Here is a 14,130-nt window from a genome sequence, read left to right on the forward strand (position 1 = left end):
TCACCCACTACTCAATGGGTTGCCATGAACTTTGGCTCGGACATTCACGTTCCCCTCAAGAAGAATAGTAATAACCTAAGTGATCCTTCAGTTCTCCATCTTAGTCTTATATATATATATATTATTTATTTAAAAAATATAATAACAATAATTAGTATTATTATAAAATATAATTTATAACAATATATGACATCGGAACCTTATTTGCCATAACCATCTTTCTGTTTGCCTGCCTGTCAAAACAACATTCATCACAGCAGCTGCTCTGCTACGGAAATTGAGCTAAAAGTTAGTTGCGAGCATCTAGCTAGCTAGCTAATGCTAACTCACAAACATGGACACGTTTTTTGAAAAGGAAAAGACCTGACAACATAGACACACACACACACACACACACACACACACACACACACACACACACACACACATACACACACACAATGCATGTTGATTGTTGAATGTTGTTCAACTGAACGAACAAACAATGCTTTTAATGGAAAACCGAAATATTGAATCTAATGGAATGATTGACGTTATTTATTCATTATTTTTAACATTTGTCAAAGTATCGTCAATGGGTTTTTAAATACTTCTTGGAAAAGGCCATAATGCTGTTTCGGGGGCTGTCGCATGAAAAGGTTTGGGAACCCCTGGTCTAGAGATATATGAGAGGGTGAGGTTTGTTTACTTGTTGACGGGGAGATAAACCAATAGGTAAAATAGGGGTACAGCTGTGTGGGATCACAAGTACATTTGACCGCCTCTTAAGTTACAGATGTCATAAGTGCAAGGGCAAGTCCACAGCAGTGAAGACAGGGAGACGGGCAGATAGATGTGTTAACGGACACTGTGAAAGGGGCAGAGAATCTGTGCATGCTGGGAGGTGTTAATGTGTGTGTGTGTGTGTGTGTGTGTGTGTGTGTGTGTGTGTGTGTGTGTGTGTGTGTGTGTGTGCGTCTGTGTGTCCATGCTGGTGTTGTGTGTGAGCGTGCACTCCTGATCTCGCGTAGCATGTGAAATCAAGTGTCCGTCTGCACAGAGATGCTCGGTTGATCCTCTGCCAAAATAGCCTCCAGCTGCCTGATGCCTGCACTGTTTTCTTTTCTTTTTTTTAAATAAATCTCACTAAGCTTGTCTGTTATCTAAATATGGGGGATTGGGGAGCGTGCCACACAAGGGGATGTCCGTCAAGAGATTGTATGAGGGCACAAACTAAAGTCGGATGTGATTGGCTGTCTCTTGTCTGAGGAGGGGGGCCCCTTGCCCAATCCTGATCATTTTCAGAAAAAGTGTAGTGGGATGAGAGGGTACTTATGGGGGGAGTAAAGCCGCCCGAACGGTGTTGCAGGAAAACTTTCCCCGACGTCTGACGTTTTTTTACTGCTGTCTGTTGTTCAGCACAGCCAGCCGCCATGGTAAGAAACCGAAAACTGAGAAGGAGGTAAAACGAGATGGAAACTTAGTTTTGATGAATCTTTGAGGATTTGCTTTTGTTGTCAACTGATGAGGATAAAAGCCAGATGGCAAGAAGATGGATATTATTATCTGAAGCAAAAAGAACAAACCACACGGTCACCCAGCAAGTCCTCATGTGCAGCACAGCTGGGTTATCAGATGGATTTCTTTACAAGTGGTGTTTCCTCTCGTGGAATTCCTGTTTTTTTTTTGGGGGTGGGGGATCAATTTGAATACTTTGGCTGTTTTATGATGTTGCTACAGACGGACCGATTTTCCTGACTCGTAACGTGCTGTTGAGGACTTCCCTTTACATGCCCAACTTCTTTAACCTCCTCTTCGTCTGTTTACGGACTGATGTGATTTTGTTTGATATTTAGATCTGAGTTACTAAAGATAGGAAGCACGCAGCTGAGTAAAGTGAGAAGACCTGCTGCCTTCTCTGAGTGTCCTAATTTAGGACATTCACCTTGAGAAGATCCCTCTCTAATCCTCTCCCAAATAGTTTTATAGTGAACTAATGGGTGGGTTTGTGTGACCTTCCATATATTGCGGTTATTAATGAGGTTCTGTCAAGCAAACTGGGAGAGAGGGAAATCATTTACTGTCCTCCTGGACTACCGTAGACCAGGATACAGCATTTAATGGGAATACAACTCAATTTAAGTCAGCAACATATTCTCCTACAACAGATCATATGATTTCTCACAAAAGGTTATGTTAGTTGGTTTTTTTTGCGTTTTCTTATGAAATGTCTAGCAACACAAGCGATCAGTGCACCTGCACAATTCCCTGCAGTGCAGAACCTGTTTAGGCGACAAAAGCACTTGGTTAGGTTTAGGAAAAGATTGTGGTTAAAATGACTTCTGGTTTTCAGGACTCGGACAGCGGTCTCGTGGGTGAAAGTACGGTGTTTTTAGACCCTCCCATCCACCCTGACCTCCTCCCTATGCAGATGTTGTTGCTTATTACACTACGTCCACTTCCTGCATCCTCAGCAATACACCTGCCATGACATAGTTGCGTCAAAACATCGGTGAAATACACTCCGTTTCAGGGTCAGACTTTATCGTTAGGCAAACTCAAAGAGCCCTGAACAGCTATAGATTTATTATGATGTTTAGATATAAATTACATTAACTCATTGTACCCCGAAATAACTAATCCAAATGCCCAGAAAGCACTTGTATAGCCTGTTAATTACTGTGTACTCCTACTTCAGAGGAAAACATTGTACTAATAATTTCACACGACAGAGAAATATCACTATGTTACGTCTCAGATTCAAATTTAATTTATACGTGTAAGTATTGCAATGCTTTGATCAACTCCAGCCAACATTTTCTTCAACGCTCCTCTTAGAAAATTGCAATGTAAAGTTGTGATGTCACCAGGCATCATGTCCGGATGTGAGAACAAGATGGTAAGAGTGGGAGAACAACTACCAGTGGGAATGTTGTTGGATCTGACGGCAGCAGCAGAGAAAAAAAATACAGTTTCAGTATAAAACCTCAACAGTCTGCAACGACTCCCCGGTCAAACAAAAGCCCTGAATGTGTGAAGGGAGTGGCGTTCCCCTTTAAGAACCATCATTCAACAAGTGCAGACAGCTGGCAGAGGATTAAACATGACTTCTTACCTGACACACGGCTATTTCCAGTCCTTGGCTGTCACTTTGTCTATGATAGCACCTGAAGCAGCAGAATCCAAATGTGGGTGATTGTGTGAGTGGATGAGTCCTGATGAAGATGCTGTTATCCTCTTTGACTCTGCCACAATCACGTTTTATTAATGACATGTCATTATGCAGCTGCTGGTGAATACAACTAATAAGAATAATAACTTCTCCCTCTCTAATCACCTCTCCTGTCAATCTTCCACCTTTTTCCATTCGCCTCTCTGAAGCCCACTGACGCCCAAAGTGATGCCCGCTCCTTCCTGACCGAGGAGATGATTGCGGGTCAGTCCTTCATTATTTATTAATTACATCAATCAAGCGGCAGATCAATGAATAAGCAGCTATAAAAAGAGGTTTATGAAAGTTTTTCTTGGTAATTCCATCGATTGACTGTTCCATTTGGCCCTTTTTTCTTTTCTTTTTTTTTACAACCTGCCTACCTAACAGTTTTGCCAGTTTAGAGTTTTCCGAATTTTGATCTATTTCCTTCTCTCGTCCAGAGTTCAAGGCCGCCTTCGACATGTTCGACACCGACGGTGGCGGTGACATCAGCACCAAGGAGTTGGGCACCGTGATGAGGATGCTGGGCCAGAACCCGTCGAGGGAGGAGCTGGATGCCATCATTGAGGAGGTGGATGAGGACGGTGAGGTCATTGTGTGATCAACGAATAGAAAAGGCATCTCATAGACATTTACGGATGATTGAAGGGCTGCTCGCTTGAATATTCCCTATTTCTTTAGGGGGGGTTATGTGCTTTTTCCAATCCAGAAGAGGCATAATTACTTAGCCATGAGATAAAGCTGTGTTTTGTATGACTCTTGCAGGTTAAAGAGGTACTGTGCTTTCATATTGTTGGATGACTTTTAAGAGAGAACAGTAAGAATCAAAGCAGAGGAGGCTGAGATATCCTGACTTTTAATCCCCAGAATGAGTCAAAAATATTGGATATCACCATTCCCATAATGCATTTCAACAGCCTTTTGATTAGGTTCTACCTGCCTATTAATTAAATGCCCTCGTCTTTCAAGTTGACGGACGGCAGTTTTTGACGCTGATCTTTTGTCAAATGTCAAATGTCAGAAGTCTCAATCCTTAACCCTAACCCACAGATACAAAAGACAGCAGCGGTTTTCATAGGCAGAGTACGATTCCTTGTGAAGCAAACGGACATTTATGTGTTATATTGGTGCCCCCTGCCCCCCCCCCCTCTCCTCAGGCAGCGGTACCATCGACTTCGAGGAGTTCTTGGTCATGATGGTGCAACAGCTCAAGGAGGACCAGGCTGGAAAGAGTGAAGAAGAGCTTTCAGAATGCTTCCGTATTTTTGACAAGTATGACTTATTATTATAACCTTGTGTTACAGCATTCAATATTTTCATCTTGTGCTGTGGCTGAATTCAAAAGCCCATAAATTAGAATATTTGAGAAATAGGCAAAATTTTACGGCCTGCAGAACCTTTTTTGAACACTTTAAAAAAAATGCATCAAAAAACTTTATTTATAAATCTTATGCGATACTATTGACAAAGCATCTGATAACTTCACATCCATAATAGCTACATTTAAAAAATATTTTGGCCACTTTTAAGCATTACCTTTTAGTACTGTATATATACTCAACAGCACTGTATATATATATATATATATATATATATATATATATATATATATATATATATATATATATATATATATTCACTGTGTTTGGTCTCTACTCTTGGAGGGATATATCTGTCTCTTTAGCTGCTAAATAATCCACTTTTTATTTCTAATGGCTGACTTTGTCTGTCTGCTGTTCGGTTCTGAGCAGGTAGTGTACAGTGGGTTTTTCAAGAGCTTTTTCACTAAGAACAGCTGACCTGCTGATTAAAGTGGCTTAAAAAGCTACATTCAACATTTTTTATATAGAAACCCAAGTAATCCTTGACGGACGCCGCGGTTCTCCTCTGCGTTTTGGGTCTCTGTTCCACACATCAAGTTCTTCCAGCCGCAGAAGGCAGCTGTTTTTAGAGGGAAAAAAGCTCTGATAAACCCCCACAAATGACAGAAAGACAACATGGTGGAACATTTAGGTGCAAAGAGAGCTACATATATTACCTACGGGGTTTGTGGAGATCATACTGAGCTGAAAGGCAGGGCCACCCTCAGAAATTGAATCTTGGGCCGGAACATCAAAACCAAGAGCGGGAATTATTTGTATGCTGTTGTAGTATTTAGGCTAGTTCAACAGGAATACTGATACACTTATTTTTTCTTTCTTTCTTATAATACAGTTAATGCCACTGATTATATGATGTGCATAGTCTATTACTGGTACACTTAACATGTTGAGTTCCACAACAATCCTGTTTTAATGTGTCATGTATCCATATATACATGTGGAATACATTGATTGTAAAGGGTCTGACATTCCCCAAGTGACCACGAACACAACTCAAAATGAATCTACAGTATGCTTCGTATGTGCTGGATGTGTAAATAAGCAACTGGCAACATGTCCAAAATGCCAGGACTGATTCCTCAGTATTATAACAGATTGGACTAGAGCCTAATCCATATAGCATCTGGGCCAAAACATCTGGTCTTGATATTACCTCATCACAGATATGTTGTATCTGCGAACACGTTGGCTCATTAGAAACTGTGACATCGTTACAGATTTTTTCCAGCACTGACATTCTTGAACTGCAAAATATCCCACTTAGTATATTGGTCACAGTTCTTTAGCAACCAAAGTTAATTGATCCTTATGCTCTGCATTTATTTAAAAAAAAAAGTTATATCCAGCAAAACTATTGTTTTCTGACTTTCTCTACCATCAAAAGTCCAGTTTCGTTGGACTTAGTTAAGCCACAGGCCACAGTTATGGCTGTGGAATGATAAAAGTATTGATGAAAACTGGCCTGAACTTAAAGAATAAATAAAATCTGTTTTTAATGAATACGTCCAGTGTGTGTGTGTGTGTGTGTGTGTGTGTGTGTGTGTGTGTGTGTGTGTGTGTGTGTGTGTGTGTGTGTGTGTGTGTGTTTGCGTGGTGATGTAGGAGAGGTAGGCGAGAGATTCGTTTTCGCGCGTCTTCATTTGATGTTGCTTCTTATCCTCAGGAACGGAGATGGTTTCGTCGACCGGGAGGAGTTTGGAGAAATCCTCCATCTCACCGGAGAGCCAGTGGTAGAGGAGGATATTGACGAGATGTTCGGTGAAGGAGACACAAACAAAGACGGAAAGATTGATTTTGATGGTAAGCTTAAGCTGTGTATCGAGCCAGAAGTGTTTCTTCTTCTCCTGTGGACTGCGCAGTGTCTTCCATAATGTTTGCAGCAGAGGGAGAGACTAGACTTCCACATCCGCTCACAACATTTTCAGTTATACTGTCACAGTATACAGTGATACTTATTCACTCTCTTTTTCAGAGTTAGATGAGAAGGTTAATACAGCTCTCAAATGTTTCCGTCTTTATGTTATTCTCAGATAACCAGCTGCTTCATAATCAGTCAGATTTAAGAGTGGTATCAATCTCTCTCCCTCTCTCTCTCTCTCTCTCTCTCTCTCTCTCTCTCTCTCTCTCTGTTTAAAGCACATAACCTTGAAAAAGTTACAAAAATAAGTAACATACAACATCAACATCAGTCAGAAGAAAAGGACAATGTATATACGTATAAATGTGTATCTCTGCGTTGATGTCAATCTCATCTTCACATCTCACTCAAAGCAAATACACATATTTCCCAGAATGCAGAAGTAGGCTTATTGATTTATATAAGTCCCTATAAATAAAATAGTTTTTGGTTGCATCATTATTTATTATAAATGCCTCATGTCAGAGGAATGTTTAAGGACTGATAGTGCAACCATCAAATCTTACATTTCACACCTATTTAGAGGAACCTAAACCTTGATTTATCACAATTATCTGTGCAGTTACAGAGCAGAATGATTGTGTTTACTTCCCCTTTCATTAATCTAAATCTTAATCTAAATAGCAGCTTCCTCACAATATGTGGACTACAGTCACTCGTTGACTTGTTCCTTGTGTGTGTATGTGTTTGTGTGTGTGTGTGTGTGTATGTGTGAGTGTGAATATATATATATATATATATATATATATATATATATATATATATATATATATACTATATATATACACACACACAATCACATGTTCTCCATGATTTCACTTCAACCCAAGTGCTCACAAAGAGGTTTCATCCACACACCCACCCACACACACACACACACACACACACACACACACACACACACACACACACATACACACTTTGCATCCCACAGTTCATCTGTTCAGAGGTTTCGATCATGTGATGAATCGGTGGGTGGGGGTTTGCTTGATTGAACATCAACCTCCCTTTTGTGTCCCCAGAGTTTCTGAAGATGATGGAGAACGTCCAGTAACGAAGGCCAGCTCTACATTCCTTGGTCGCCCTTCCTCAGAGAGAATACAAAGCACGCTGTCTGATGAAAAATCTGCTCAGAGCAAACTTTAAATGCTATAAAACCTTGTGCAATTATGAATATGCTGTTCTTCCTGAGACGTCTTCCCCCTCGTCTCCCCCCCTCCCCCTCTATCCCCTTCTCACTTGAAACCCAGGAGCTTGGTGAGGAATCCTATAAATATCCATCCATTCAAACCTTTTAAGACGAAGGCTCGCCTCCGTTGAGCCAGCTGTCCCCTTTTGCAGCTGCCGCTTCTCCAGAAATGCTACACCACTTAGCTGAGACCTCCCCCCCAACCTCCTATTCCTGCTCCTCCTTCAAACTAAATACCTGCTCCAGCCTGTTCTGTGCTTTCTAAATAAATCCAGTTTCTCCTTGTTCATCTCTGCAAGTTATTCTGCCGTGCATGTTTTCATGCTTGTGTTAATCTCGTCTGTCTGGCCTTAGGACTCTCTGACACACAACCACACAGAAAGGTGATCATACACACCAACACACTAGCACATGCACTTTCTACACCACCAACGATCTACCTTTCCACACACATTCTTGGTCTTATCTCTCTATTCCAGTCCTGAACTTCAAACTAGCCTCCACGCTCTGAGCTGCCTCTATTTGCATACACAGTGCCGTGTACCATCTCCCTGTCATATCTGAGGACATTTTCAATTATGTAGTTTGAATTGATCCCTCCCAACTCGTTTTCTGTCATAACTATCTGCCATTGATCTTCTCGTAGTGGTCTCCCAGCACAGAAATCACTGCCGCCAGTGGCTCGTCCCCCAGTGCGAGAGGTGAGGCCGAGCAGCCGGCCAGCATTGGAGGCTCGAAGCGGTCGCGGAACCAATTCTTCCTTTGGAACATGCAGGTCTCCCTCCGGGTATATAGCCTGCAGGGCCCCACCACTTCTCAAAAAGCCAACATCCCTCCCCTTCCTTCATGGCTGCTCCCCTCCTCAGCATCCTATCCACCTCTGCCGTGTCTCGCCTCGGGCCCCTCCCTCCAGGAAGCGCCCACCGTATAAGGAGCATCAGGTTGAGTTCATCGGCCAGTGTGGCACCGGGATGAGCGGGTGTCTCTCAGCCTAAAAATCAGCCTGCTATTCACGGCGAAAGGGGGTGGAGGCAGAGAGAGAGAGTGCTGGAGGGAGGGGTGTGGGAGATGGGGTCCCGGTTTTGGGTTTCACGCCCAGATTGAAACTCCATCATCACAAAACCCATAGCCTATACTTTAAAATCTTAGGCTCCCCCACCACTGTCTTATATTTACAAGGCCTAAGATCTGTAGTTGTATTATTTATTTTTAAATGCTATATTAGGAGATATAGAGGCCATATAGGGAGGAACCTAGTGAATTCATTAGATTTGTGTGAATGTATTCTGTTTTTCTGTGTGGCTTCTTTCACAGAATGTCACTCTTCTTCCTCACATCCCACCTCCTGATCACCTCAGTCTTAACAAAACCAGAAGACAGGCAGTGAAATATTCTCTTCGCATTCTCCCAAAAAGCTGCATTATTTCCTGTAGATTCTGCTACATTGACCTGGATCACACACACACAGAACTCAGAATTTACCTCTTTTACTTTCTCAAGTAAGTAAAAGAGAAACGAGGTGCTTTTCCTCTCCAAAGTGTGATTGGCTTGCCATGGCCCCAGAACCCTAAAAGTTCAGGATACTAAATCTGGAGACCTGTGAGAGGAGGGGGGCGGGACCTGGCCGTCCCGTTTAAAGTGTGTCTGAATCTTCACTTGACGTCTAGTCTCTCTGTTGGGGTGCACACGGATTGACCACTCCTTTTGGGCTTTTTTTTTTTCCTTGGATATCTGGGAAGGGAAAAGCTAATCCACAAACATGGTAAGACCAAGAAATTGTGCAAACAATGACCCGTTGAACTTTTTCCAAGTTGGTCTCTCAACCAGCAAAAATGATTGATGTATTAAGCAATTAATGATGAGAGCATGCGGATTTATTAATAAAGATATATGGAAGTCTTAAAAAACAAGTTGTTGAGAAGCATGTTCCCTTCTTTTTGATAAGGATTAGATTTGAATCTGTTGGCTTCCCCTTCAAATTGCTTGACTTTTCTTTCATCAAATACTACATTTTTAGAGTTGATATATTTATACTTAGTTTTAGTTAATTTAAATAGAATTCATAATGAATGCAAAAAAAAAGATTTTCGTCCGTCATCTGTTGTAAATATTACTGCTGGTGGCAGAAAGTGGAGACGGGGAGCTGGGTGGGTGTCAGCTGGGAAGGTGCGGATTGTGCTTCGGCGACAGATTCCCCAGGATTAGATGTCTGCGGGCCATATACAGCGATCTTAATGTGTTGAGCCTGAAATAGCCGGACTCATTTGCACCGAGCTCGAGACGCGCACCACGACATCCTGCAACACACGGCCCGTGAAAGCATGTCGTCATCACCAACACAAATCATAAAGTAAATGATAACTCTATGTTATGTATGTCATATGTAACTCTACTGTTCCTGTGAGCTTTGGTGATGTCATAAACGCGTACAATGCTGTTAGTAATATTCCTTTAAAAAATGAACTATGGCACGGGCCATGGGCCTCGCGGCTATATTGGCTCAGTTAGTGTGATTTGAACTGGAATCATCAATGAAGCCCGTGTAGTGAGTGAATGATCTGTTTTCTTCCAGACTGACGCTCAACAAGAGGCCCGCTCCTACCTGAGCGAGGAAATGCTGGCTGGTGAGTACAGGCTACAGTAAGGCGTTACATAAGCAATCTCGTTACTGGGGCCGGTAAACAGTAATGTAACGGAGTACTAATCAAATGACAGGAGGCCTATGGTTGTTTTCAGTGGTTTCACCTCCACATCTCTTCTTCCTCCAGAGTTCAAGGCCGCCTTCGACATGTTCGACACTGACGGTGGCGGTGACATCAGCACCAAGGAGTTGGGCACCGTGATGAGGATGTTGGGCCAAAACCCGACGAGAGAGGAGTTGGATGAGATCATCGAGGAGGTGGATGAGGACGGTGAGCGACGGATAACGCGGCGTGACGGCGGCGCAGCGGGCCACTTTGTGCGCAATCAGAGCTTTTGTATTCCACATCTGTGATTATTCAACTTTTATTTCCAGACATATGCGTCCATATAGCAACAAAAAAAAACAAATACAACAACAACAAAAACTAAAAACAATACAATACGCCAAAATCACTCATGGTCAAAAACATACAGACATTTGTTCCAATGTTTCCAAAAACAAGAAGAATACCTTGTGTCACTTTGTGTTAAGGCCTTTATGATTACATTTTCTGAGTCATTCAATCGACATTTAAATTTGTAGATAAAATTCCTGATTAGGCTTTGGTTAAGCACACATGCGCAAACAGAGAATATTGCCTCATCAGCAGACAATTCGTCTTGGTTTTGCTTTCAATAATACAAATCATTATATTATAACGATCGGGAAAAAATGATCTCCATGTGTTTCCTTTTACTGTTCATGCGTAAAACTGTGCGCAAAGACTATAGCGCACATGCGCAAGGAGAGAATATTGCCCCCCAATTTCTTTTCAATTTGCTTTCAATTATACAAATCATTATATTATAATCATTAAAGATTGGGAATAACTTATGTATGTGTTTCCTTTTACTGTAGTTCGTGCGTAAAACGGTGTGCAAAGACTACAGCGCACATGTCGTGTCCCACAACGGAGCGCACGACGTTTGGGCCTTTGTTAATCGGTCACATGGCTCCTTTGTACCCCCTCAGGCAGCGGCACCATCGACTTCGAGGAGTTCTTGGTCATGATGGTGAGGCTCCTAAAGGAGGACCAGGCCGGCAAGAGCGAGGAAGAGTTGGCGGAGTGCTTCCGTGTGTTCGACAAGTACGTCACGCCGTCACTGTGTACAGAGCGTGGTTTCACTCTGTAATGCTGTACTCATGGTTCTGATATCGGTATTTTTGTTTCTAGTGTTATTTGCTCATGTTTGCGATCCTGTACTATTTGTGCGCAGGAACGGCGACGGCTACATCGACAGAGAGGAGTTCGCCCAGATCATCCGCAGCACCGGCGAGCCAGTCTCAGAGGACGAGATTGATGAGCTGATGAAGGATGGAGACAAGAACTCAGACGGCATGCTGGACTTTGACGGTACGTGCATGATGATGATGGACGTTGGTGAAACGTTTCCAGTTATTTATTATCCTATTTAGGATTTAGGAAGTGTTTGTGGAACTCTAAAGAGTCATTTAAGATTTCATGTTTTTAATTTAGCAGCCAGAGTCCAATATGTATTTGTTGTATAGTATACAACAAATACATATTGGACTCTGCTGGTACTAGTATGGTGAGGTTTTAGGTTATTTAGGCTTTAATGTTGTAAATGATAAACATATATATCTACACCTCCCTCTGTAAAAGCATTTGACACTAATATATCAACAAACTGAAACAAGAATTTCAAACCTGGTTTTATACGATGTTCAGATTTCTGTTGTGGAAATGAATGAAAATCAGCATAATTTTGTAACAGTTTGTATGGAACTTCCCATCTCAATGACACCGTCCCATCTCTCTTCTCTTTCCCAGAATTCCTCAAGATGATGGAGAATGTGCAGTAAAACCAGAAAGACTCATGGACATTCCTCCTCCTCTTCCTCCTCCCTGTGAACCCCCTTTCAGAATGCATCTGACTCCCCACTGACCCACTCAAACTCTCCCCCTCTCACACACACACACACACACACAAACACACATACACACTCCCTCCTGTCCATCTGGTTCACTGCCTCTCTCCATCCTCAACAGACAGCTAGGGCACCCGGCAGGGGTCGCTGGGGGGGGTGCTACACTCACTCGCTCTCTTGTGAATGCAGACAGCCTGTGGATATTGAGCTGACACCGTACCCTGTCATCAGCAAGCCCCCCCCCCCCTGGTAAAGATCTGATCTAGATGTAGATTTCGATAAAACGGCAGCCTGTTACCTGCTGCTCAGACCAATTCAGTCAACCACTTCACTGTACACAGAAGTAACTTGCTTGAACAGAATAAATTAATTAACACATGCTCTCTTGTAGTTGGTCTGTCATATTTATGGTCTGTGTAAAAAAAAATGTTTTGAGGAATATCAATAAAATCTGTTTGTTTCTTCTTTTTTTCCATCTTGTTTGAAAAAATTACTTTTTTTTTTTTTTTTTTTAAAACCCCACTGTGGTTAAGTAATGTCATCATGCCATTCAATACGTGATAACGCATGCAAGATTCTCAGCATGAACAATTTTCAAATGTGCAACACGTTTACTGCTAAATGCTATTTTCAGTAGCAAATGATGGGCAGATTATTTTCTAGATCAATTAATTAATTGTGTTATCTATTAAATGTCAGAAAACAGTCAAATATTGGTCGAAGGGGCACGTCTTTAACTGTCAAACTAACACTCCGTATTACGTCTGCAATCATAGAAGAACAGAGAAAACAAGCTAACTTTTGAATTAAATAAAGCTGGAACCAGAGAATGTATCTATTCTGTCTCTCATAACACTGTGCCAAGTTGAGGTAAGACACTCCTGTGGCTGCACACTGTCTGGAGCTCATGGGATATTTTAAAAGCTATGTTTTGATCATGTAACTCTGAGACTGTAAATATCACTGTCCAGATCTGGGGTAACGTTACTACTCTGGTACTAAAATGAAAAACATGAAAGACTGGGCATGTTAAACCAATATGTGAGTTTCTTTATTGATACAGTTCCAGACACCATAACCCCCAGGCATCTGTGCAACACTTTGACATTGTTCGTCACCGCCATAGAATTATATAAAATAATAAACATCACAAAAAAAACTGACTTTGGACAACAAGTCGTGTCTAATCAAACCCCTCAAGAACACAGGTCAGCGGATGAACAATTCAGTTTAGCAGTGAAAAAGAAAATAAGCCGCCAAATTAGATGTGGTAAAACAAAAATGGGGTTATGAGCCATAATTTGCTTCGTCGAAAGCTTTCCGGGCTCTCTTCAGCTCTTCGTTCATGGTCAGCAGGTCCTTGACTCTGGCGAACTTCCTGGGGTCCTTGCGGATTAGGAAAACGATGTCCTCCACCTGGACACGGCCCTGGCGTCCGATAGACATGGCTTTGTGGGTCATCTCCGTGACGAACTCGATCACCAGGTCCTCCAGGATATCAACAGACTCCGTGTACGGGTTCTGGTCGTCCCCGAAGCCGTACATCATGCACCGGAGCTCCTTGGAGAAGAGCCTCTTTCTCTTCCCGTGGCCGCCGACATCCATTCCGCTGGATCCGTCATCCAACTCCTCATCGTACCCAGTCTCGTCCTCCTCCTCCGCCATTCTGCTGAAATTAAAAAAATAAAAACACACGGTGATTTTACGAGTAGTAGCTAACATGCCATTAAACGTGTGACAGTGTTACGTTAGTTGGACTACTTAATTTGGAGCCAAAAGTGTTACCTCGTATCTCAGCGCAGGAACACAACAGGCTGTGATCTTTGTTGACTTCCGCCTGTTTCCTCGACTGCGGAAGTATTTAGAAGAGAACAA

General features: G+C 42.2%; 3 protein-coding genes across 4 annotated transcripts; 2 read left to right on the forward strand and 1 right to left on the reverse strand.

Moving 5' to 3' along the window:
* The first annotated feature begins 1,306 nt into the window (after positions 1-1,306).
* Positions 1,307-7,969, forward strand: tnnc2.1 (troponin C2, fast skeletal type, tandem duplicate 1). Its single transcript, XM_068732987.1, has 6 exons — positions 1,307-1,415; positions 3,361-3,415; positions 3,634-3,777; positions 4,351-4,465; positions 6,239-6,375; positions 7,516-7,969. The coding sequence occupies exons 1-6, from the start codon at positions 1,413-1,415 to the stop codon at positions 7,545-7,547; spliced, it is 486 nt and encodes a 161-aa protein (XP_068589088.1). The 5' UTR covers positions 1,307-1,412; the 3' UTR covers positions 7,548-7,969.
* A 1,367-nt stretch (positions 7,970-9,336) lies between these two features.
* Positions 9,337-12,726, forward strand: tnnc2.2 (troponin C2, fast skeletal type, tandem duplicate 2). The gene is made up of 6 exons (XM_068732507.1): positions 9,337-9,444; positions 10,255-10,306; positions 10,451-10,594; positions 11,338-11,452; positions 11,583-11,719; positions 12,158-12,726. The coding sequence occupies exons 1-6, from the start codon at positions 9,442-9,444 to the stop codon at positions 12,187-12,189; spliced, it is 483 nt and encodes a 160-aa protein (XP_068588608.1). The 5' UTR covers positions 9,337-9,441; the 3' UTR covers positions 12,190-12,726.
* Positions 12,727-13,280: 554 nt separating this feature from the next.
* Positions 13,281-14,122, reverse strand: taf13 (TATA-box binding protein associated factor 13). 2 transcript variants are annotated; one of them, XM_068732508.1, is made up of 2 exons: positions 14,041-14,122; positions 13,281-13,924 (listed from the first exon to the last, which is right to left on the reverse strand). In XM_068732508.1, exon 2 carries the CDS (start codon positions 13,918-13,920, stop codon positions 13,543-13,545), a length of 378 nt encoding a protein of 125 aa, XP_068588609.1. In that variant the 5' UTR covers positions 13,921-13,924; positions 14,041-14,122; the 3' UTR covers positions 13,281-13,542. The 2 variants fall into 2 exon arrangements, with proteins under 2 accessions (XP_068588609.1, XP_068588610.1); XM_068732509.1 differs by having other exon boundaries at positions 13,281-13,921; positions 14,041-14,117.
* Between the last annotated feature and the right edge of the window lie 8 nt (positions 14,123-14,130).

This window comes from Cebidichthys violaceus, unplaced genomic scaffold, assembly GCF_023349555.1.
Source record: "Cebidichthys violaceus isolate CVI_PGR_0920_01 unplaced genomic scaffold, fCebVio1.0.p SCAF_6, whole genome shotgun sequence".
NCBI lineage: Eukaryota > Metazoa > Chordata > Actinopteri > Perciformes > Stichaeidae > Cebidichthys > Cebidichthys violaceus.

What these genes read in the sequence shown, in the direction of transcription:
- tnnc2.1 (XM_068732987.1), top strand. An exon ending in TGAGGAGGTGGATGAGGACG is followed by an intron (nt 3,778 to 4,350) that starts GTGAGGTCATTG and finishes CCCTCTCCTCAG; the next exon opens with GCAGCGGTACCATCGACTTC. An exon ending in TGCTTCCGTATTTTTGACAA is followed by an intron (nt 4,466 to 6,238) that starts GTATGACTTATT and finishes TCTTATCCTCAG; the next exon opens with GAACGGAGATGGTTTCGTCG.
- tnnc2.2 (XM_068732507.1), top strand. An exon ending in GAGCGAGGAAATGCTGGCTG is followed by an intron (nt 10,307 to 10,450) that starts GTGAGTACAGGC and finishes TTCTTCCTCCAG; the next exon opens with AGTTCAAGGCCGCCTTCGAC. An exon ending in CGGCATGCTGGACTTTGACG is followed by an intron (nt 11,720 to 12,157) that starts GTACGTGCATGA and finishes TCTCTTTCCCAG; the next exon opens with AATTCCTCAAGATGATGGAG.
- taf13 (XM_068732508.1), bottom strand. Translation starts at nt 13,920, where the DNA reads ATGGCGGAGGAGGAGGACGAGACTGGGTACGATGAGGAGTTGGATGAC.